Source organism: Ambystoma mexicanum, chromosome 11 (genome assembly GCF_040938575.1).
Source record: "Ambystoma mexicanum isolate Mex_15411 chromosome 11, UKY_AmexF1_1, whole genome shotgun sequence".
NCBI classification, from domain to species: Eukaryota; Metazoa; Chordata; class Amphibia; order Caudata; family Ambystomatidae; genus Ambystoma; species Ambystoma mexicanum.
The window spans coordinates 950,382,610-950,407,793 of NC_090934.1; the positions used below are offsets into that span (position 1 = coordinate 950,382,610).

A 25,184-nucleotide genomic window follows, 5' to 3' on the forward strand; every position below is an offset into this window, starting at 1 on the left:
GGAAAGGTAGAATTCTTCTTGCCGTGTGTAGGAGGAAAAAGCATTTCTTCACTGTTGCATTTATTTTTGGTTCCAGGGTTAGGGTGTGGTCCATTAGGACTCCCAGATTTTTTACTACCTTCAATGGTGTTGGTGCGTTTCCCATTTCCGTAGCCCATGGGATGGTGGTTTTGTTCTCTTGGTCTTTGGATACGATCATGATTCTGTCTTTCCTGGGTTGATTTTTAGGTTGTTGGCATCCATCCAGTTGAAGACTTTTTTTAGACAGTCGGTTAGGGTTGAGTGGTCGCCATCGGTGTCTCTGATTTTGTAGATGATCCGAGTGTCGTCTGCGTAGTTGTAACATGTAATGGTGTATTTTTTGAAGATTCTGATGACCGGAGTCTGATAGGTGTTGAAATATAGTGGAGATAGGGAGGTTCCTTGTGGCACTGCACAGTCGTTTACTCGTGGAGTGGATTTGAAAGGTGTTATCCATACGGTTTGTGTTCTGTCTGCTAGGAATGATTTGGTCCAGCGTAGTGCTGTGTCTGTTATGCCTATGTCTTCTAGTCTATTGGTCAGGGTGCCGTGGCTAACTGTGTCAAAGGCTGCGCAGAGGTCGAGCAGAATAAGGGCTGAGGTACTGTTTGAGTCTTCGTTAGTTTTGAGGTCGTCCCTGATGGATAGTAGTGCCGTTTCCGTTCCTCTCGCTGGTCTGAAACCGATTTGAGCTTGGTCCAGGAGGTGGTGTTTTTCTGCGAGTTCTTGGGTTAGTTTATATACGTAGGTTTCTAGAGGTTTTTCTGGGTAGGGGATGTTGGAGATCGGCCTGTAGTTGGAAAGGTCATCTACGTCACCACTTGTGTTTTTCAGGAGTGGCTTAATGAATGCTGATTTGAAGATCTTCGGTACAGTCCCTGTTGATAGTGATAGATTTAGGAGGTTTCTGTAGTGTTCTGCTGGCGATCCTTGCATGAGCATTGATTTGTAGATGTCTGGGGGACAGGGGTCCATGGGTGATCCCGCTTTCTTGCTTCGTTTAACCAGCATTGCAAATGCCTCTGCTGATATTTCAGGGAAGCTTTGGAGTTTGTGCTGTGGTTCCGGGTTAGGTTCGTTGGGTTGTGTGTTGTGGTTGTTTGGTCGCTTTTTTATGGTTTGTCGGATGTCATTGATTTTTTTTTAAAGTGGTCTGCCAGGTCGTTGCATAGTTTTTCTGAGGGGGTTGGGGTGTTATCGTTATCCTTCGATACAAATTAGCATCACAATTAGCACAAATATTTAATTGTGGTGGTTACCTTACTTCGTCCAACACCTGATGGAAGACACAGAGGGCTTTTGGAGGGACCACGTCTCGAATTAATTCCCTGTAGTAAGATGTTGGGACGCGTTTAAGGCATATCTAAGGGGCCAATGTATCTCACACTGGAGACACACACTTCGCACATGGCAGGCTCAAGAAAACATACTTGCTGAAACCATAAGGGTAGATGAGCAACAACACAAGATAACGCAGGATCCAGCTATCCTTGAACGCATCACCCGTACTAGAGTAGAACTTGTGTGCCTCTCCACACTAAGAGCACAGAAAGCACACAGTAGGTGGGCCCCCATACATTATATACACAGGAGGACAGACCACACCAATTTCTAGCACTGGTCCTGAGGGGGGAAACAACATGCTCAGATTATTGAGGCCATAAGGGATAACGCAGGAACATTCTGACCGGGGATAAAACTATCAACAACTGCTTTGCGGAGTACTACAGGGAGCTCTATGCCGCACCCACGGCCCAGAGCCTGGAATTGGTGTGAGAGTTTTTGCGGCCGCTTCCCCTCCTGGTTATAACCCCTGTGGATCTGGACATGCTCAACCTGCCCATCTCAGATGACGCCATCAGAAGCTTGTCTGCCGGCAAGGCCTCTGGCCCCGATGGCCTGCCAATCGATGCATACAAACATCTGGGGGATGCCATAGTCCCTAAAATGGGACAGATCTTTCGAGGGGCAGGCGAGGTAGGCCATCTTCCATCATCATACCTCACAGCCAGCATAGTTGTTTTCCATAAGAAAGGTTGAGACCCACTCCAGTGTAGCGCAGAGGCCGATCAGTTTCGTAAACGCTGATGCTAAAATTCTCGCTAAATGCCTCGTGCAACGCCTATAGAGGCTGATGTCCACACTAGTCCATCAAAACAAGACAGACTTCATAGTACAACATTCTACTGATAAGCTACAGCGTCTGCTGCATATAATCGGGGGTCCATCGGACCCAGGCGATGTCATACTGTCACTAGACGCCAAAAAATGTTTGACAGTGTACATGGGATTATATGTTTGCGGTTCTCAAAGGGTTTGGGTTCTCGCGGTAGATCCTGTGCACAATATAATTGTTATATGAGTCACCCCACGCTACAGTGATCACCAACGGTCATACTTCTGAGCCATTCCCTCTACACACGGGCACGCGGCAGGGCTGACTACTATCCCCCCTGTTATACGCATTAGCCATTGAATCTCTAGTTATGAAGCTACGCGTGGATGAGGAATGGACGGGAAACGTGAAGGGAAACACAAAACAGAGTCTCCCTCTACGCAGACGACATCCTGTTACATATTGGCGACTGCCTGCGCTCCTTGATCAGAATTCAGACTATCCTGATAGACGATAAACCGGTGGCAGGTCACTGCGTTAATTGGGAAAAGTCTGAAGCCATGCCGCTTAGACCCTTCATGGCCTGGGACGCTGGTGGCGTTGCACCATTTCAGCTACAGATCCAACATATTAAATACCTAGGGCTCAATTTAAGCGCAGCCATCACTGCTCTGAGCGCCCCAAATTACCCTGCCGTAGTGCAGAAAATACAGGCTGACCCAGAGAGCTGGCATGTACTCCCCATCTCCGTTACCGACAGGATCAATGCCGTAAAAATGAATGCAATGCCAAAACTCATCTACCTGGCCATCATGATCTCTGCATCCTCTCCGCGCCACCTCTATATAACTCGGGATAAAGCAGTGGTGAGGTTTGTTTGGCGAAGCAAGAAGGCCCGACTACATAAGGAGATTCTCCAGGCCTCTAAAGCCAATGGGGGTTTAGCCCTCCTGTCTTGGAGTAAATATTACCTGGCTGCGCAGATCACCGGGGCCAAACACTGGCTTGACTATACTGACACCGAGTTGGAGGGAGACTGAGCTGCGAATAACGACCCCGTCCATGCCACGTGAGATATTGGCGGTCACGCCCGTGCTGCTCCCACGCAACCTTAAGACCCATCTATCATAGGCCCCATTTTAGCGCAGTGGCACAGGCTACGTACCATTACTGGATCACAGAACCGGGAAATCCTGGCGTGGATCAGCCTCAGAGCATTAATAACCTTTTCAACGCTGACACCAATACACAGTAGGCAAAATACTCACTAGGGAGATGTCCGATTGATGGATCTGTGTGATGAACAGGCGGTCTTGCCGTTTCAGTCCACTAAAGATATATTGGGGCTCGCAACCTCAGAGTGGCTAGTATTCCTATCTATACAGTCTATTATCACTAAACTCACTAAAGCGGAAAGCAGGGTTAGAGCCAACGACTTGTGAGTCAGACTTTGGACGCGGCATGTCAGAGTTCCCTAGGCTTCTGACCTTTTGTGTAACACAATTTAAGCAGATATGTTACACTGGCAGAGAACTGCTCTAACGTCATAGCGACCCCACTTTGCGTGGAAGCTATATACAAGGCATTCAACAGGATTTGCACTATGTACAGTATTCTGCAACACAGGGAAATGCAATTCAAACTGATACACTGAGTATGTTACACACCTGCCAAGCTACAGGCCATGGACCTATATCAATCTTCCCTTTGTTGGAGGAAGTGCAGAGGAGTGGGTACCATCAGGCATATAGTGTGGACATGTCCCGCTATGCACTCTTTCTGGGGCCTTGTGCTAGGGCACCAATTTAAAATTGGTAACTGCAATGTCCCAAAGGGAAGACTGGCACGACAATTCTCTGATGCAGCAATTCATGCAAATCGCTCTATCCTGAATGACTGGAAGGCTGCAGTGGCACCGCGCAAACAGAAGTGGCTGATTATATTAGCGAGGATCTGCAAATTGGAGCGCACCAATTGCAGACAGGTTTACCAGATTCTTGGACACCGTGCTGTAGGTGCAGCGAAGCTAACCCGCCGCAGGCGTGGTCTAGTGGCAAATGTGTTGTAGGGAAATGTGCAGATTGTGATCTCACTCATGATACAGGTGATAGCATACCAATCACTTGCACGTCAAAACAGAGATTAATTTGAATGGGAAGGGTTAACGGTATCGGAAGCTTGTGGGCTGTGATATGTACATGTATACATAGACACTTAACTTACTCAAAGCATGCTCGATGGGACCACATATGGTTGTTGAGGGGAGGCGTTTGAAATATTGGTTGGTGGGGTGGGGGCCTGTTTTAGGTTGTTTCCGGTTTCGAAGATGGTGGGTTCGAACTTATGACTACGTTTGATTGGACATGCACATATGTTACTCTCTTACATGGTAACGTTCTTTCGATGGGATGGTCCGACGACTTATTCCATATCTATGACAGTAATCACCACAGCTTTGCTGCTTCGGAAAATCTTTCGGTGTCTGCGTCCTGCGTCAATGACATCGATACGCCGTCCTCTAGGGCCTCCGTCGAGCCGACGTCACCAGATGTTGCAAGTAGGACGCACGACGCCCGTAGCCTCAGTTGTAGTTTTTTCCCAGAACGTGTAGCACCAATCTACTGCCAATATGGCCACAGAAAGCCTTGCGGAAACATAAGCTGCAATCGCATGAGAAATTCTGTAGCGGGGAAGGCAGGGAGGGAGCGATATGGAATACATCGGACCATCCCATCGAAAGAACGTTAACAGGTAAAAGAGTAACTTGTTCTTCGAGGGGATTGGGTCCTTCGACGTATTCCATATCTATGACAGACTCCCAAAGCAGTACCAACGTAAGGAGGTGGAAAAAGAATTTAGAATACACAAATTTGAGTGTCCAATCAAATTGCAGAGTAAAGGACCGCCTTGCCAAAGGCCAGATCCTGCCCACGGATAGAATCTAGGGAGTAGTGACGTACAAAAGTATGGACCGAAGCCCAAGTGGCTGCATCACAGATGTTACGAATAGGATCATCCCTCTGAAGGGCAGTAGAGGCAGCCATACCCCTAGTCGAATGGGCCCGTAAGCCTACCGGAGGGTCCTTAACCGCCAGGCGGTAACATTCAGAAATTGCCAAGATAATCCATCTGGACAAAGTCTGCTTAGTCACAGCTTGTCCCAAACGCCTTCCAGCGTAACCAATAAAGAGCTGATCGTCCACTCTGACCCGGGACATGCGAGAAATGTAGAAGCTTAAAGCTCTCCTAGGATCCAACCTATGGAGCCTCTCCTCCTCCTTACCAGGATGTGGGGGAGGATAAAACGCTGGAAGAATAACCTTCTGGCCTAAATGAAATTCCAACACCACCTTCAGAAGAAAGGAAGGACGAACTCTAAGGACAACCCTGTCCTTATGAAACACAGTGAAGGGTGGCTTAACTGAAAGTGCCTGTAACTCACTCACTCTGCAAGCGGAAGTGACCGCAACTAAAAATACAGTTTCAAGAGTTAACAGTCTCAAAGGGCAAGAATGTAAAGGCTCAAACGGAGCACCCATTACAAATTTGAGAACCAGGTTCAAATCCCAACCGGGCACCTGGAAAGGTGACGGAGGGAACACATTAGTGAGCCCTTTCAGAAACTGAGAAATTAAAGGAATTTTAAAATAAGAACCCTCCACAGACGAGCGCTTAAATATGGACAATGCCGCCAGGTAACCTTTAATGGTACCCACTTGCAAGCCCCTGTGGGCTAAAGAAAGCAAAAAAGACAGAACCACAGGAATGTCACATGAAAAAGGATCCACATTCTTAACCCTGCACCAGTCACAGAACTTTCTCCAACGGCAACGGTACAGGGACTTTGTCGCCGGCCGTCTGGCCGAAAGCAACACCTCCATCACGTCTTCAGGGAGGTCCCAATCCTTATACCTCAACCTTTCAGAAGCCAAGCGTGAAGGTTGAGGGATCTGACCTCTGGATGGAGAACCTGACCCCCCCTTCCCGTGAGAGCAGATCGTCTCGGTAGGGAAGACGGCGTGGAGGGCAGATGGACAAGTCGAGAAGGTCCGGGTACCACATCCTCCTGGCCCATGCTGGAGCAATGAGGATCATCCTGGAACCGAACCTCCGTAACCTCCGCAGCACTTGCGGGATGACTGGGACTGGAGGAAACGCGTACAGCAGTGGGAAGGACCACTCCACCACGAACGCGTCTCCTAAGGCTCCTCTTGGAGGAAATTCCCGCGAGCAGAACCTTTCACACTTCCGGTTGACACTGGAGGCGAATAGGTCCACTTGAGGGGTCCCCCAAAGGGCGAAGATCTCCAGGAGAATCTCCTGAGCCAATTCCCACTCGTGAGAGATCGCGCTCTGCCTGCTTAGAGCATCCGCCGTCTCGTTTTCGTCTCCGGCCAGATGAACTGCTGAGATCGAAATTTCCTGCTGGATGACCCAGAACCAGAGCTGCTTAGCCTCCCTGCACAGAGGAACTGACCCTGCCCCCCCTCACCTTTTTGTTGAGGTAGTACATGGCCACTGTGTTGTCCGTCAGGATCAGGACATTCTTTCCTCGCAGTCGGCAGAAAAGCCTTCAGGGCAAGCCTGACGGCCCTCAGCTCCAACAGATTGATATGGAGTCTGGACTCCGACGGACACCAACAACCGCTGACTGTCAGCTCGTTGGCATGAGCTCCCCATCCCGTGAGGGATGCGATCGCCACCTCCGGCCAGGGCAGCCAAAACAGAGCCCCATCATCAGATTGCTTTGGACAGCCCACCACAGAAGGTCCGGGGCGACCGAGGGCAGCACCTGAATGGGGTCCGACATCCTGCCGGAGGACTGAGACCACTGGAGCTTGAGTGCCCATTGCAAAGAACTCATCCGCAACCTGGCCTCTGGCACCAGAAGAATGCAGGATGCCATGAGGCCGAGCAGCCTCAAGAACTCGAACTCTGGGAGATTCTGGGCATGTCGAAACTTGTGTACCATCTGCTGAATGTGAAGAGCCCTCACCTGGGGAGGAAAAACACTGCCCCAGGGACGTGTCGAGCACTGCTCCGATGTACTGGAGCCGTCGAGTTGGCGTCAAGTGAGACTTCTTTAAGTTGAGGGAGAAGGCCAGCTTGTGAAGGGAGTGGCAGGTGACGGACAGATGATCCAGGACTTGCTCGGGAGAGCGCGCCCTGATCAACTAATCGTCCAGGTAGGGGTATACGTGAATCCACCCTTTCCTGAGATGCGCTGCCACAATCACCATGAGCTTGGTGAAAAACCTCGGAGCGCAGGTCAATCCGAACGGCAGGACCCGAAACTGAAAGTACGAGTCGCCAACCACGAACCTCAGGTACTTCTTGTGCTTGGGATTGATCGGCACATGAAAATAAGCGTCCTTGAGATCGAGAGACACCAACCAGTCCTGATGTTGAAGGTCCGCGAGGACTTGAGAAAGGGTATCCATCTTGAACTTGTCCTTCCTGAGAAGCTTGTTCAAACTGCGCAAGTCCATGATGGGTCTCAATCCTCCGTCTTTCTTCGAAATCAAAAAATAAAGGTAATACCATCCCTTGTTTCTCTCCGCTACAGGCACCAGTTCTATGGCACCTTTCTCGAGCAGGGACGGAATTTCCTGCGCAGGGAGCGGATCCGGAATCTTCAAAGAGAGGTCCCCTGGTGGATTGACGTGAGGCCTCTCCTGGAAAGGAAGACAGTAGCCGTGGGTTATGATCTCCAGAACCCACACATCTGAAGTAATGGCACGCCATTCTACAAGATGCTGCGCCAGCCTTCCCCCAACCGGCGAAGCATGGGCCTCATGACTGAGCTGAAGAGGCTGCGGCAGTGTCTGAGGGCAAAGAGGCAACAGCTTGCGCAGCCTTAGCACCTCGAGTACCTTGTTTTCCACCTCTGGCACTCCTACGGTTGCCCCTTTGACTTGCAGCTCCTCTGGCTCTACTAAAGGATGAGTAATAACGAAAGCAACCACCCCTCCATTGCTGTCCCCTAGGACGAAAAGGCGGAGGTTGACGGACTGCAGCGCCCAATGACTTTGTTGCAGCTTAGAGGTCTGCAACCTCTCAAGACTCTCGTCAGCCTTGCTGCCAAAAAGATGTTCACCATCAAACGGCATGTTGAGGAGCCGACTTTGCACATCCGGAGCAAAACCCGACTTCCGCAACCACGCAAACATGCGCATTACGGTGCTCGCCGCCATGGACCGGCTGACGCAATCAACCATGTCCAGACCCGACTGAACGGATTCACACATGGCGTCCTTGCCATCCTGCACGATAGCAAGGAAACCATCCCGTTCCTCCCCTTCAGAGATATGATCAGCCGCTAAGGAAATGCAGTTCCACAGAGTGTGCGTGAAACGAGACAAGGCACAAACAGAGTTGGCAGCCTGAAGCCCAATACCCCCAGAAGAAAATACCTTCTTCGCCGAGCGGTCAAAACGTTTGTCGTCCCTATCAGGAGGGATGGTAGGATACGATGCCTGCTTTGTGGGGGCCGTAGCCGCCTGCACCACCAAACTCTCCGGAGTTGGGTCCGTTGTCAAGTAGCAGGGGCCGCCACCAGCTGGGCAATATTTCTTCGGCAAGGACTTCCTCACTGCCAGGAGACTCTCTGGAGAAGTCCAAGCCACAATGCCCTTCTCTGCAAGGCCATATGGAATTGCTGCACCGGGTCAGTTGGAGGACCTTGGTCCAAGATATCAGTCAGGTCATTCTGCTGAAAATCCCCAGCGGGGCAGACCAACCCAGGTATTCAGTGACCCTCGACATGAGGTACCGATATGAAGAGTCGGCATGCGTGCCAGGCTCCAGCCTACCAAACTACACCTACGGAGAGGTGTCAAGACCACTGGAGTTGTGCAGTGACTGACGCAGGTCCTCAAGTTGACTGTGACCAGAAACAAAGTCATCAGGAACCAATGCAGGAACCTCACCATCCTCAGACCCCTCACCCACCTCAGAAATATTATCTAGAGGCTGGAAAGAGGGTACAGAAAAAGGCACAACGACATGTTTAGCCTTAGCTATCGCCTTTCTTGGGGGTGCCACCGTGCCACGGGGTACCTCCGAGAAGGCTGCCTCGAAAGGCGTTGAGGGCATCGACAGAATGGGCGTCGACGTCGAGTGTGGCGCTGACCGCTTTGACGGCGTCGACACAAGCCTCAAGGGCGGAGTCCCGAGCGAGTCTCTCGACAGCCTAGGCGTCGACAACTTCCTTGGAGGCGGGGCCTCGAGAGAGTCCGTCGACGACCTCGGCGTCGCCGGCGTCGATGTCTTCTTCGAAGACTTTACAGAGTCTCGCGGTCTCGATGGCGTCGTGGACCGGGACCTGGAACGGGCACGCCTAGAGCGACCATCCTTGTCCAACCGGGACCTCGAAGGCGCCTGGTGGTCGCGACGACTGCTCGAGCCCGAAGGCGGACGAGCAGTGTCTCTAGCACGGCCTCGACCGCCGTCCTCAGACGGCACGGCCGGACCGGAGCCCTGCGATTGAAAAATCGCCCACATCTCCTTTCGGAACGAATCCCATTCCTCAGGAGTGGAATGCTTGTTGGGACAAGCTACCCGCGGTGAGCGGAGTCCTCAGAAGAGGACGGGGAAGGCGACCTGTGACGGAGCTTCCTGGAGTGGCTCGAAGAGGCAGAGGAATGGCAGGACCGACTCCCAGACCGAGAACCCCCGGACTCACGACGACGATGTGGAGAGTCGCGCTCAAATCGTCAGTCGAAAGACCAGTGGAACGTGACTTCCGGTGCTTGGCCACCTTACCGACCGACAGCTTCTTCTTACGCTCCTGCAAGGCTTTCGAAGTGAGCGATTGGCAGTCGACACAGTCGTCCGTATCATGGTCCCTCCTGAGGCACCAGAGGCAAGCGTTGTGCCTATCAGTCAGGGACATCTTGGACCCACATACCCGACACTTCTTAAACCCAGACCGCGGGGTAGAAGAAGCCGAAGACGACATATTCGATAGCAATGAAGCAACAGGTTCGAAAAACCAAAAGAACAGGATTCAGTAGAATCAAGGCACGCCGAGATCTCCGAAGCGAACACGTTCGCATAAAAAATTGAACTGATGCTACGGGCGTCGTGCGTCCTACTTTTAACATCCGGTGACGTCGACTCGACAGAGGCCCTCGAGGACGACGTAATCGACGCAGGACACAGATGCCGAAAGATTTTCCGAAGCAGCACAACTGTGGTGATTACTGTCATAGATATGGAATACGTCGGAGGACCCAATCCCCTCGAAATTGTCATACTGATGGTGAAGGTATTATACCGGTTTGCTTGCTCCCACTTTATGATGCTGAACTCTTAATAAAAAGATTACATTTAAACAAAGAAGATCTGGAAACAAGGAGGGCTGCATACATTGGAGCAACTTTATACAACTTTATACTAAGTTGGTGCATTGTCTTTTGGAGTCAGGACACTGCATTCTGTTTATCCTGCATTGTGCCCCCGAGAGTCTTTTCACCTGCTCTACACCTGGAGGAGGAGCTTCAGACTCTTAACACCCGTCCCAGCAGCGGAGCGGAGTCAGTGCAGAGTCTTTTGGAGTGTTCGGGGGGCTGCGTGGAAACAGCAGACCTCTGCCTCATTCCAGGTAAGCTCGACCTCACTTGACTCAGTAACAGTCGCCACCCCTTCTCCCTACGAGCTCAATTCTGCGCAGATTTCCACACACACTAGAAAAATATGGTTCCTTTAACCGGGCTGCTCACTAGGCACCGGGCCAGACGCCACCCGACCGTGGAACCTGAAAAAAATATTGACGGTTAAATTGTCACCAATACATCTGCTTCCCCCCACAAAACAAGGCAGATTACACCCAAACCTCTATCCACTCAGGCCGAGATCGCCCGCGATTGTGACTCACCCCCGCCAGACTCCACTCATGTAAACAGACAGGCTCTGCCCACATTTCTTACATGGAGAAACCGCCTACAAAAGCGCAGCCCGCACAGAATCCTGACCGCTGTCCATTTGAAATGAAAAACTAAAGTGCAGAGTTTTCCGCTGGCTCACCTGATCGGCACAAGTGCTCCCCCAGGACTGAAGCGACAGTAGACAGGAGCCCGCCCCCTGAGGCTGACGTAGGGCTCGATTTCATTTTGGGCAGCACCCCACTCGTAGCATCAGGACAGGAAATCATCTGCGAGCCCAACACAAATCAGCAAGGAAACAAAGTTACAACAGCGAGAGCACTTGAGCACCGCCCACTCTCGGACCTCGATGATGCAACATCACATCCCGCCGCCCAATGGAATGATGACAAAGAGAAATTAGTATTTACATGACAGAAAATCAAGGCGATACATGCCAAAAGAACATGGCAACAGAACTATGCACACTCTCGCCCTGAATCCTTGAATTTCAAGAATGGCGCGCAAGCTAAGACTTGCGAGACTCTCTCTTGACATTACTGAGATCGAATCAGTCATGCTAAATCAAGAGAAATGCAACACCATTTTTGGGAACTTTATACCCTCCAGGCTGGATACGAGAGATTTGGATCGAACGTCTACACCAAGACAAGAAAGGTATGCACATACAACAGCCCCAACAGCCCCAAGAATAGTCTGCCAAACAATTGATCAAACCAAGGAAGCTCACAACAATACTAGCCATTAGGACAAAGGCGTGACAATGCCAACTCCTCCAAGCGCACATGACCAGAAATGTAAATGCAAACCAACAAGAGAAGATGTTGAGAAACCTATACCCACGACTATGGCCGAACTTCAAAGTTCTCTGATTGCAGCCACCAGCCAAGCTCTTATTCCCTTATAAAACTGTATGAATCCATAAAAGAAACCATACATGACCAGGCGACCTTGATCACCCTAATTCACACAAAGCAAATATACATCGAAACATTTGCTTATAAGATACAATCCCGTCTTGAGCAAGAAGCTGAGATTTCCGCCCGATGGCAATCCAGGTTATTTGATGTTGCAAGATCAGACTGTGCAGAAAGAGAACAAATCACAACAACTTTGTTCAAACTACTTGCCGCCAAGCAACAAGAGAAAGTGGGCAAGCAAGAGACTGAGCAAGGGATAATCAAACGGACTCAGTAGGAAATTCTTTTCATTAGCACAGGAAATAACCTGCATAATACAAATCATATAGACCACCATCAGCCCCGTAAGGGAGAAAGACTTCAAACAACTCTACCCAAGGAACCTAGTAAGAAACACTCGGAAGGTGGAAAATAAAAAAAAGATTCAAGAAATCCATCAAAAACATCAATCATTGAAAGATGCACCAAGTATGAAAACACTGCAGATACGTGACCAAACCAATCAGCCCTCAACATCGATTGCAACCAATGAAGTGGAACTCTTCTCTATATTCGATACTTCGAGGAAAAAAAAACTGATAGCCAAAAAAAGAAACTTAATGAAGTGAAAAAAAGAACACCAAGAGAAATGCTAGAGGATCCCGGCCTTGCCTGAAGAATCGGACCTTCCCTCCTAATAGAGCGCTGCATTGTAAGCAGAAAGAAGAACCACGGCCCTCAAAAAAAAAAAACAGAACCATTTCTAGATCCAAGAAACAAGCGTGTGAAATCCAAAACCAACGAAGAACAAGCAGTAGAAGACAAAGCACTGATGGAGACTACGATGAATCTCACCACCTAGGACGATGAAATATCTGACATCTCCACCAAAAGAAACAAATACACTGAAAGATAGTTCATCCCAATACATTGTGGACGAAAACAAAGAAAGACAGACCATCTCAAGCGAAAGTGACATACTATGCTGCAAGGAAATATCTGAAAACGAAGTCCACTGGTCTGATTCCCTTACGCCCAATGTCACTGAGCCCCTCCGTACTGGACAGGGAAACTCACAAAACACAGACGCTAGCTATTTCGATCATTCAAAAGAAATATCCAATCCCCCTGCGACACCAGCAGGCTAAGTAAATGAGCATTTCAAACTTCCGATATTTCTAAATCCAAGACATCAAATGCAAGAAACTACGATCATGCTACAAAAAAAAATAATCAAGACGACGGACTAATAAGGAACAGGACAAATCTGCTACGACTGCTCCATGCAATTCCTACTCTCCAATCTCTTAATACCGGAGATATAAAAGTGGTCAAATTTCCAAACAACGAAAGACTAGATGATATTGAGACATGCTTCTACAAGCAGCAAAACGCAGATAGATTATTGAATTGAAAATCTTCCTAAGCTTCTCATGCTCCGCACCACTTAAACTGAACGACGACTCTTTTGCTGCAAATGACAGTTGAACCTAAACCTAAGAACTGTGTGAAAATCCAAGGCAAATAAAATAAATGCATTACATTAAAAGTCCATGCAAACAAGTTAGAGCAATATTCAGCTCCTTTACACCAACATGCCATCCAACACGGAAAGCTGATGACCAAGCCCGGATGAAGACCCGGCTATAACTGCTGCATGAAGAAGCCAAACATCAGATAAAACTGTGTTCCTGGAACACCAGAGGATTTCATCATCTCTATAAAATAGGAAACCAGGACCTACAGAAATATGAAATTAGAATCAACCTACCTGTGATGGCTATTTGAACTGCATTAACCCTGCATTTTTAGGGAAAAAAAAGGACGACCATATGCAGGACTTATGACCCTTTGGAAGAAGAAGCAAACCTACATCTGGTGAAAACTCACAATCCCAACCATTGGACTCAAATCACCATCCTTAAATATGCTCAAAGTAACAAAATGAAAGAATTGAGCCCCAAAGATCTGAACCTCATTGCCCTGGTGAGCATATACTGGAACTCCAGGTCCTTGAGCGACACCACTTTCATAGATGAGCTTACAACATGCATAGACAACCTCCAATCTAAACATACCAATTTGAATAGGATTCTATGCAGGGATATGAATATACACTTCTACGCCGACGGCACAGAAATACCCTTTTGCAAATTAGAACCTAAAGAAAAACTCTGGTCAAAAGGGATACACATGAGAAATGTAACCTTATTAAACGGGAAAATAAATGGAGACAATCCCCCACATCATACCTGGTCTAGAGGAGATTCCAAAGCATGCCTCGACTATGTATATGCTTCAAATCAGATCCTGGAAACAATTAAATGCCTGACAATTACTCCGGCCACACAGAGTGACCACTTCAAAATTTCACTAACATGGTCTAAAAGCATTAGATACTTTCTAAAAGAGAACATCACCGACATTGAAATGAATCCAGCCGTAAACAGACTGCGAAATTATGGACCCCAGTCAAAAACACTGAAAGATACGTTCCATGATTCCAAAAAAAACAGGCAAATGCAAAATCAATTACAAGTGGCTTTTGATTCCCTTTAAAAATCAGCAAAGAAACAGCGGGAATCGTAAATTAGAACAAACTCACTCCTACTGCGAACTGATCGCCATCAAGAAGAAATTGCAGCGCAAATGTTTCAGTGAAGCTTGCAAAATGAAACCAGGAAGGGCCTCTAAGACAGTCCACATGCTCAAACAAAGACAACGCAACTGGATGAAATCTATTAAATCCATTTTAGCTCAGAACGACTCAGAATACATGCTCAGGATGTTAGGATATAAAAACACCAGAGACCTTTGGAAACTCTTCAATAGGAACTCTGAGAACCAATCCCGACTATTTGCTGATGTTCCCGAAAGAGCATGGGTGGAACATTTCACTAAGGTTAACAGCGACCTGAAAAAAAACTAAAGACCACACTAAGGAGACGCTAGAACATTCAAAGAAATGGTTCAATGACTGGAACCACGACGAAATTCGACAACACAGACATCTAAATAGCTCCAGAGCCCCTGGGCCCGATGGGCTCAGCAACAATGTCCTAAAGCAGCAACCTGAAGCCTGGACAGAGCTATATCTCGAACTTTTCACAATCATGGAAAACTGCCACTCTCATTCCTGTATTCAAAACAGAGAAAGACACATGCCTACTAACTACAGACCTCTGGCAATGCTTGACCCTCTTGGGAAAGTATATGCATCAATCCTACTAAAACGATTGAACAAATGGGCAAATAAAAAGGGCATTTACGACCCCCGCCAGACTGGATTTGTTAAGAAAACTGGAACCAACATAAATCTGATAATGTTAAATATACTAAAACAAGAAGCCTACAGAACTGGAACCCAAGTTCTTGCATCCTTCATAGACCTCCAAATGGCCTTTGACAGTGTCAATAGAAACAAACTCTGGAATAAATGATACACCTGCCCCTCAGAAATTCTAGAGCCAATTAAGGCTTTATACAGGGACACCACTGTCAAAGTTCACTTAACATCAAACAGAGTTGTCTCGTTGCCTATTCAAACTGCCAGGTGACAAACAAGGATGTCCCCTGGCCGCAACCTTGTTCAGCTTCTACCTCTTCGACTTCATGACAAATCAAAATGGCATATTAGCTTAGCCCACTAAACTCAATGGAACACACATACCTTACATCCTCTACGCTGATGATCTTGTGATTCTCGACAAGACACAAATATGACTTCAAAGGAGGTTACGTGTGCTTAAAAAATATGTCGAGGATAATAACAGGACAATAAACACCTCTAAACTCCAATAATGTCACGGAATGTGGAAAAAAACAACAAAGCAAAACCAATTTGGCTGCTCCTAGATGGAAACCGACTAGACATAGTCAAAACAACAAAATACCTTGGCATCAGTCACAAATTGAAGATCAATGGATGGACCATCTGTAAAATAAAAGCCGATCGCTTGCCAGACAAGGCCTACTAATCCATAAAAAATATGGTCAATACTCCTTGAGTCCGATTCTCACTTTCTATAAGCAAAAAGTAGCGGCCATACTTACCTACGGAAGTGAGAGCCTACTCAATATGCCACATCAAATATGGAACACAGTGGAAGGAATTTCTTGGCACAAAATACTCTCTTCCAAAGTCATATCCTACTCCCAGAATTCGTTTTGAACTGGCAACTCAATCGCTGGAATCAATTAATGCATAGAAACACAGACCTCTACAGAAAGATCATTAATGAGGAAGACATCCCAGCAAACCGGATTCTCAAAAATACCAGTATAGAGCTGAAAAACTCCACAATGGACAGATGGAAATAATCCTGTCGCCAAATCCTGAACAACTATGATATAACTACCGAAATATTAATCAACAGACAGTTGGAGGCCAAAACACGGATTTGTCAACACGACTGGATAAAAACCATTGAAGAGAGAGACAAATATTGCATGTCACTCAACATGATCCACGAGACAAGAGCGCTAAATGAACCACCTAAATATCTAAAAGAATTCCTGTGTAAACGAATAAGAGACACCTTCCTCAGATTCCGCGAACATTCTTTTGACCAGAGAATACTTAGCAATAACCAGACAAACACCAGGAAAGGGCATTTTCTGCAGATTCTGTAAGCAAACAAATAAAATTGAATCCCTCCAACATCTCGTAATGGAATGCTCAGTCTCATCTGTCTTAAGGGAAACATTTGAAAATATGCTCCCCCTGAACGAATTCAATATGAATTAGCTAAGAAATGGGCTCAGATCCTAGGTGGCAATAATGACCCACTGATATTCAGAACTATGCAATTCTGGGGAAAACTAATAAAAGCATAAAAACTGCATTTAGAAAACCCTGACTGACAAATTAATTGTATTGCTCAAATATTTTAACCTTCATTCGTTTTTTGTCTTTTCATGTTTCATAAGAAATGTAATTAATTGGATGTAGAAAAAATGTTTAAAGTTTTAATACAAACTATAAAACATTTTTTTTTTAAAATACCTCCTAAAACATTAATTGAATGTCAAGTCAAATTGGAATTTGTGAAGAAGAGAGATATCGATTAGCCCAAATTCACAATTGGATTGTGAAAGAAACTGTCACATCTGAAACAATGGGAGAAGGATTTTGGGTGCGACATTGGGGCGGTCTATTTAAGAAGAATTGTGTCCTAATGCACAGGGACTCCAGTTGTAGCACTAACAAATAATGCTAATGTAAGTCATGCTTTAGGTGGTACCCCCTCCCTCGCTAGAGTACATAAAATACTAGCATACCCTACGACCTGCTGAAGGGGATTTCAGTCAAGCAGGCAACCTTATGCACATGTAGTGGCCCGGTCCAAAAACTAGAATATTCTGGAAATAAATAATCGACTGGATAAAAGAAATGAGCGGGATAAAAATCCCTCTGGACCCTTGTATAGTGCTGCTTGGGGATGTGGAAGAAGGGATATACCTGCTAAAAGGCCACACAGCCACACTTCTCACGCAGGTATTGCTGGAAGCTAAAATTATTACCATCAAAAATTTGAAGAATCCAGAGGGCCCTATTATACAAATGGGGAGGGGGGGAGATATGGGAAATGTTAGCATTTAAATAAATTGCTGCACTAATATCAGAACAATAAAACAAATATATCAACATATGGCTTCCCTTATTCGAATATGCCACCAATTTCCCTGAATATGAGATTCAGGCCAAATATGTACAGTCATTTTCCATTGACACATGCCCTTCCCAGAGGGGCCCGTATATACTGGTAATGAAGTACAATACAATGCAAGAGGGAAAGAAAAAGAAGGGATGTTCTTTTATTGGTCTCATTGTCTGTCAAAATGCTAATCTACATATTAGAAAGGCTCATGAGTTAGTTGAAATGACATGTTCTGTGTTAGGGTGGCACTGGCTTCGAGAGTGGAAATGAAGTCAAAGTAATGTTGAATTGTGATGTATTTGCTTATATATGCTTGCAGCAACTAAAAAATTAAAGCATTTTAAAGAACTGCACTCCATCCAAACACTTGCGATCATCTCCCATCTAATCGCTACAAGCTCAGCAGCACTGCATGTCCGCATCTAATGACTGCCACTTTACCAATCTTGTTCCACACATCTCAAATTTGCGTCATCAACTCATCAGAGTTAAGCACAATCACCCCGCCTTTAAGGTGACCGGGAATATGTTATTTTCTCTGTGCACATACATGTTTGCATTCTAGCACCAATATACCTCCCTTCCTGAGGTACTTGTGCACTCTACAATAATTCGAAATATAACAAGTTATTAATCTATTAGACCATTTGTTAAGAAATACTAGACATCCCAAACAATACAGAAAAAAAAATCAGTTTAAGGCTGTCTGATGCTTTGTAAAGGTTTGATTCCAAAAATGAGGAAAAGAACCACATGGGCTGATACTTATGAAGTGAACAATTACTTTGCACATTTTGCAATGTGAATCAACATTGAAAAAGAAGGTTTCAAAGCAACAAAAAATAAAAAGACACATTGAGGCGATAAGCCATTGACAAAATACATACATTTGCAACAAAAATGCTTATGAACAGTACACATAATCTAATTACAGTCCTATGTGATCTATATGAAAATGCTTCCAAATTTGTGTGAGAAACTGGGAAGCATATCTAAAACAAAATCTATAGACGTCTTAAAGGTCAGCCTCTTATAATAGTGTAGGCAGTACTGTGAACCCTTAAGTCAATACAAACAAAAGCAAAGTTGAAAGTCCTCTGTTGAAAGTCTTCTTCATCAGACAATGAGAAATCTTGCGGGTGTAGCAGAATAAGCAACATTGTAGGTCTAGTAGTTACAAGTGAGTGTCACAAATTGAATTAACTATCAAGACGACCAGCAGTATGTTTCTCATAAGAAATGGGACAATTGGGAATATATGTAGGAACATGGAAGAACTAGGTCTTGTTTCATGCTTTCCTTTAGACCACACAATTCAATAGATTTATTAACATTCACCCTTTCCCTTTCTGCAATGACCCCCATCGTAGGGTGAGTGAATGATATGTAGGGTGCAGGTTCCATACAGTACAAGGGACTGAGGACTGCATAACTTGCAAGAACAAGCAGAAACGAAATTATGGATAAAAGTGCAAATCACCAATTCCAAAGTCTTTAAGTATTTCTCTTCCAATACATCCAACACTTTACTTGCAATGATAAGACATGCATTACGTAACGTAATAGCATTTCTGATGGTTGTTTCTGCTTAGATTCACATGCTGTTCATATGGTCTGACATCCAGTGGTAACCGCGGAGTATTGCATCTTGTCTTTCGGGGACCGAAAGGGGACGTCGACATAGGCGTGTCTGTAACACTATCCCCATCGTGACGTGTAGTGTACCCAAAATCCCTCACGCGCCGATGTCCCTCCGATTGTATTTTTTCTGCCATGAGGGAGCCCAAGGCTATTGTGAGTGAGTACATGAAGAGAGAAAGTAGTAAGACGTCTATGTTCCTTCCACCCCGAGCAGGGAGGTAGGAAGGGTGCATGTGAATCTAAGCAGATGCAACTATCAGAAATGCTATTACGGTAGGTAATGCATGTCTTCTAATGCTTGTTAATCGGCTTAGAATCACACGCTGTGCATAGACTAGCAAGCAGTACCCAGAGTTGGAGGTGGGTTGCGAGAAGGAACAGTAGAGAAAATATGTCTTAGCACTGCTTGTCCCACCTGAGAATCAGACCTAGAATGCGTGTCTAGGCAAGAGTGTTTTGTAAAGGTGTGTACAGAACTCCAGGTTGCCGCTTTGCAAATGGACACTAGGGGAACATTTGCAATGAATGCTATGGATGCCCCGGTGCCTTGTGTAGAATGTGCTCTAGGCTTGAAGGGCAGTTCTCTCTTTGCAACAGTGTAACATAGTGTGATGCATTTGACAAGCCACCTTGAGATAGCTGATTTAGAGACAGGATTCCCCTCTCTACCAGCTGCCACTGAAACGAACAATTGGTTTGTTTTTCTCAGTGGTTTTGTTCTTTCCAGGTAAAACAAGATTTTCCTTCAGCCGCCGGACCTTAGGCGCCGAAATCCACCGCTGTAGAAAAGTCCCCACAGTCTTCATCAAAGTTGTTCTTGCCGTCTAAATGACTTCAGGGGGAATAACTGACAAGTCGGTTTAAGACAAACAATGTCACATATGTAAGAGCTCCGCTATAGGGCAACTAGTTATCTGGGCGGAAAAAAACAATCTGAGGGACATCGGTGCGTGAGGGATTTTGGGTACACTACATGTCACGATAGGGATAGTGTTACAGACACGCCTATGCCGACGTCCCCTTCCGGTCCCGGAAAGACAAGATGCAATACTCCGCGGTTACCACTGGATGTCGGACCATATGCACAGCATGTGATTCTAAGCAGATTAACAAGCATCAGAAATAATCTTGCAAATGGGCAGGGGCGGGTGGCAGTGAGGGGCGAAGAATCATTTAGACCATTTACATATGTTATGTTATTAAAATGTATATCATGCACTACTGCCATTTTCATTGAGTGACTGATCTGTGGGCCAATTTATTACATACATATGTTTACTGTGGTGTGTATTATATATGTTTTAAGGTTTTGAAGAACACTTTTGCAATATAAAGACACTGATAGAAAATATATGGCATCAGATTTATGAACCGGGTTATTCCACTATGTTTCTGTGCTTTGCATGGCACACTTGAACTGTACACTGGTGCAATTTGAAAAACATAGCAGATTCTTAGATTTAAACACCCTCAACCTGAAGTGTTAGATCACCTACCATGGTTGATGAATGCCGCCGGGCCAAGCCAGAGTTGAGCACAGTTCTTCCTTGTGGAATACATGACACTGAAATCATTTTCTCCATGACGAAGTAACATGTTTTCCTCTGCTTCAGATAGTTCAGCAATACAACCCACCAACCACTCAATTTTGTCATTTCGTTTCCTACAAAAGATGCAGTATATATGAATAAAAACCCTTGAACAAAAGCATCATATTCTACTATATTAACTGCAATTTAAACAGGCCAAGAGTTGTTTTGTTTAACAATGGACTCAAAGGATATTCACTTAATAAGTAATTATTGCTTTGGCTCTGGGAGCTTTGCTCTTGACATTTAAAAGATAAATAATGTAATAACTCTAACAGATAATTAGAAATCATGCAGAATCCTACTTACTATGTGCAACAATAAAAACTTTGAAGAAGACCTTCAACTCACATTGTAAAACACTCCATGTGCAGAGGATAAGATAGCATCTAACACATGTAGTTAACTGATAAATGGGATCAAATGTTCTGTACAGAAATCACAGGGTTGAGTTAAACCTTATTGAAGCCCATCCTAGCCAAGTGCCTTACTAGCCTATTTGACAAGTCCAAAGTTCTGGTCTAGTCAAAGTGAGAGCCGTGAGGAATTAGGGATACCTCCCTTCTCTTGTGCCTGACTGAATGAAAGCAGACCTGCCAGCACTTCCATACCGACGTGCATAGCAAGCGAGTCCCGTCCAGCGACAACAGCGGTGGCGCCCAGACTGCCTTCAGGAACGACTGCCTTGATGAGGGACACACACCCGCAGCTGAAGCTGCAGCAAAAGCTTGAGGGGATCACCGCTGCACTGTTAAAATGTTCAAGAGGCACTGGTCCGGATAACCGGATGCGGTCCTGGCGGGACGTACACCAGGGAGACGCAGCCTGGTGACAGTGAGGTTGCACGAATTACCTGGAGATCCGGCTTCTTCCTCATATCAGCTACTGGGACTTGGCAACTTGACAATAGAGGATGGGTGTTGATTAGCCCTTTTTCCTCCACCAATACCGAAACACGACTAACTAGAGAAAAGAAAGGAGGACTACAATAGCCATGGAAAGGGCACCAATCAAGAGAGAGAGGCAGAGATAAAAACACACCAGAGGAACCAGGACTGCTTGCTTACCTGGGTGCAATCTGCAGTTGAGAAGGGGGTGGACCAAGAGACTAACAGAAGGAGAGACAGAGTGACAGGCGGTGTAGGAGACTGGCGGAGACATATTGGTGTGACGGAATCAGGTTTTGCAGGGTGACTGTACAGGAGTGTGAGGTGATTGGCTAAGAAAGGCAGGGTAAGGTGTGGTTGAGATATGGTTGATATAGAGTGTTAGGGATAAGAGGTGAGTGGCGGCAGGAAGTAGGAGAGTGGCAGTGGTAGTGGAAGCAGAGTAGTAGTGTGAGAGAAGTAGGAGAAGAATTAACAGAATAAGGGTGGAAACTGGAGGAAGGCGGAGTGGAATGTTGGAGGAGTAGGGTGGACTTGAACTAATCAAACCTAGTTACTCCAAGGCACAACCCCGTAGATGTGAAAATTATTGCTTCCAAGAGTCATGCGCTTTCTTAAATTACAATTATGAGAGAAATTCCATTGGCGTTCTTAAATTGAATATTTATTCATTGAGCTCATACAACATGGGTTTTGAACACTGGACATCCTCAAGGCTTACAAATGCGCTTAGTGCTTATATCCAAGATTTCTGATACATCAATCTAGTTAACCAAAACCAAATGGATCCATTCAATACCATCACAACCAAATCAATAGTTGCGTGAAACCAGTGAAATTAAATACATATAATAATTCAAGCCAAAAGAGAAATCAACAGTCAAGCCATGACCAAAACCAGCATTCATTTGTCCATTGTTGTTCACCATCATAGTGATGTAATCATATTGTGAGTGGAAAAAGGCTCCACTCATTCAGGAGTTAAAGAAATGGGTCCAGAAGTCAAGCAAAAAGTGCTGGGCGTCTCACTAGGGAGGGGATGATCCATAAAAATGATAAATCTCCCTAAAAAAGGTGAACAACTATGGACAAATGAATGCTGGTTTTGGTCATGGCTTGACTACTGTTAATTTCTCCTTTGGCTTGAATTATTATATGTATTTAATTTCACTGGTTTCACGCAACTATTGATTTGTTTGTGATGGTATTGAATTGATCCATACGGTTTTGGTTAACTATATTGATGTATCAGAAATTTTGAATATACGCATTAAGCGCATTTGTAGGCTAAAACGTGGTCAAAACACGTGTCAGATGAGCGCAATTAATAAATATTCAATTTTGAAACGCCAATGGAACTGTCTCATAATTGTAATGTAAGAAAAGTGCATAACTTTTGGAAGAAACTATTTTCACAGCTATACCTAGAAGAGACAGCAGGCTGAATCTCTGCAACCAAGAGTGTGCAGCTATCTAGTTGCTAATAATAACGTAGTGTATTAAATTGTACATACCTAAGCATGCCCAGTTAGCCCTAAACTTGACAACTCCTGTAGAAAATTAAGTAGGGCTAGGATAGGGAGAGAAGTCCCAGAGGGAGTTAGAGAGCAATCCATTTAGGGAAACCATCAGTTGACAGGGAACAATTAAAGACAGTATGGGTTAGCATTCAGTAGCCCAAAACAAAGGCGTTATGGACGCCTGGGCTAGGGTAGGTTTCACAAGGGGGTTTGTGGAGGGGGCGGAGAGCGAAGGGGAGAAAAGACAGAGCGAGACAGAGACCTAGCGCCATCTTCCCCAGATGGCCCAGTTCAGCTGGCCTATAAGACCCATCAGCTTGTCTATTTTCTCTTTACTACAAAAATGAAAACCCTTGAACTGTCAACTAGGCTCTGGGTGCTTCTAAATGTTACTCACTGTAGGGACTACCTTACTCCTAAGTCCATAGTCCCCTTTCCGCCATACTTGTGGGACATTCCGTCCTTCGGGACGGGACCGGAGCACTTTTGTAAAAAGAATCAAAACTGAAAATGTTTGTCCTATTTTTACACGGGGTACCGCACGTGGCCGTAACCCTGCCCTCCTGAGCTCCGCCCTGCACATCGCCCTTCAGTTCTTTTCTATCATCAGGTCAGCGAACATTTAAGCAATGATATAGGATACTTATGACTGGACGGTCGGAGGGCGTATCGAGGAAAGGGGACTATGGACTAGGGGTAATGTAGTCACTAGAGTGAGTAACTTTGTTATACTCCGACATCCTGTCCCCTTTCCTCCATACTTGTGGGAGCTTCCCAAGCGCACACCTCACAGGTAATACGGGAGGATGGAAAACTCTGTTCTTAAGAACAGCCTGGCCGAATTGGGCATCGGCCCTGGAGCTCAGGTCCAAGCAGTAATGCTTACAAAAAGCTGATGGGGAAGCCCACGTAGCCGCCTTGGCTATGGTTTCCCAAGGAACATACTTTTGAAAGGCAACAGCAACCGCTTTGCCACGTACAAGACGGGCATGGATGCCCCTCAGAGGCTGAAGACCCTGAATGGTATAGGCTTCCGAAAAGGAGGCAATCCATCAGGCGATAGTTGCCTTTGAAGCCGGTTTCCCCTTTAAGTCTCCGAATGTGACTAAGAGTTGTGGGGAGCACCCGAGTTCACTCGGTCTGTCGAGGTAAAATTTCAGGGCTCGCCCGACATCCAGGTTGCGTAAGGCTCTCTCGGCATCTGAGGCTGGATTCGGAAGAAAGATAGGTAATGAGAACGATTGATTAAAATGAAAATCGGTAACCACTTTGGGCAGGGAAGGAGGAGGAGTGCGGGGAACAACCTTATCCTTATGGAAGGTGAGGAACAGGTGCTCTACAGACAGAGCTTGGAGCTCGCTTACTCACCTTGCCGATGTCAATGCGATCAAAAAGGCGACCTTCCAGGAAAGGTATTAAGATCAGTAGTGGCCATGGGTTCAAATGGTTTATGGCATAAGGCACGAGGATCACATTCAAATCCCATTTGGGATGAGGTTTGCGTACCGGTGGAAAAAGATGTAATAGAACCGCAAAATGCCTTTTAATGACTGGATTAGTCAAAGAAAAGGAACATCTGTCAGTGGACAGGTAGGCGGCAATAGCCGATAAGTCAGTCATGCAAGACAAGAAATGGATGCCCGAAGCTGCAAGATGCGATACAAACGAAAGAACAGTGTCAATTGTAGCGTGCATGGGGTCGAGCTGCTTAGCTAAACACCAGTGGCAAAAACAGAGCCACTTTCTCCTATATTGCGACCTCATAGAAGGTTTTCTGGCCAGTTGGATAATGCGCATACTGTCCTCAGGCACGTTAAACTGCGCTAATGATCTGAATTCCGGCACCAAGCCGCCAAGCTGAACGATTGTGGGGAGGGGTGCCACATCTGATGATCGCACTGGTGAAGCAGGTCAGGAATCAACGGCAGTCTGATCAGAGGAAGAATTGACAGATGCTGTAGTTTCA

At 46.0% G+C, this 25,184-nt stretch overlaps 1 protein-coding gene across 2 annotated transcripts in view; it reads right to left on the reverse strand.

Annotated features, from left to right (window-relative positions):
- The window catches only part of KMT5B (lysine methyltransferase 5B), a 685,933-nt gene that overhangs the window by 262,621 nt on the left and 398,128 nt on the right, over window positions 1-25,184 (reverse strand). For both annotated transcript variants that reach the window (XM_069624095.1, XM_069624096.1), the window contains exon 6: window positions 20,719-20,885. In XM_069624095.1, coding sequence (XP_069480196.1) covers window positions 20,719-20,885 — 167 coding nt within the window. The remainder of the gene's footprint in view (window positions 1-20,718; window positions 20,886-25,184) is intronic.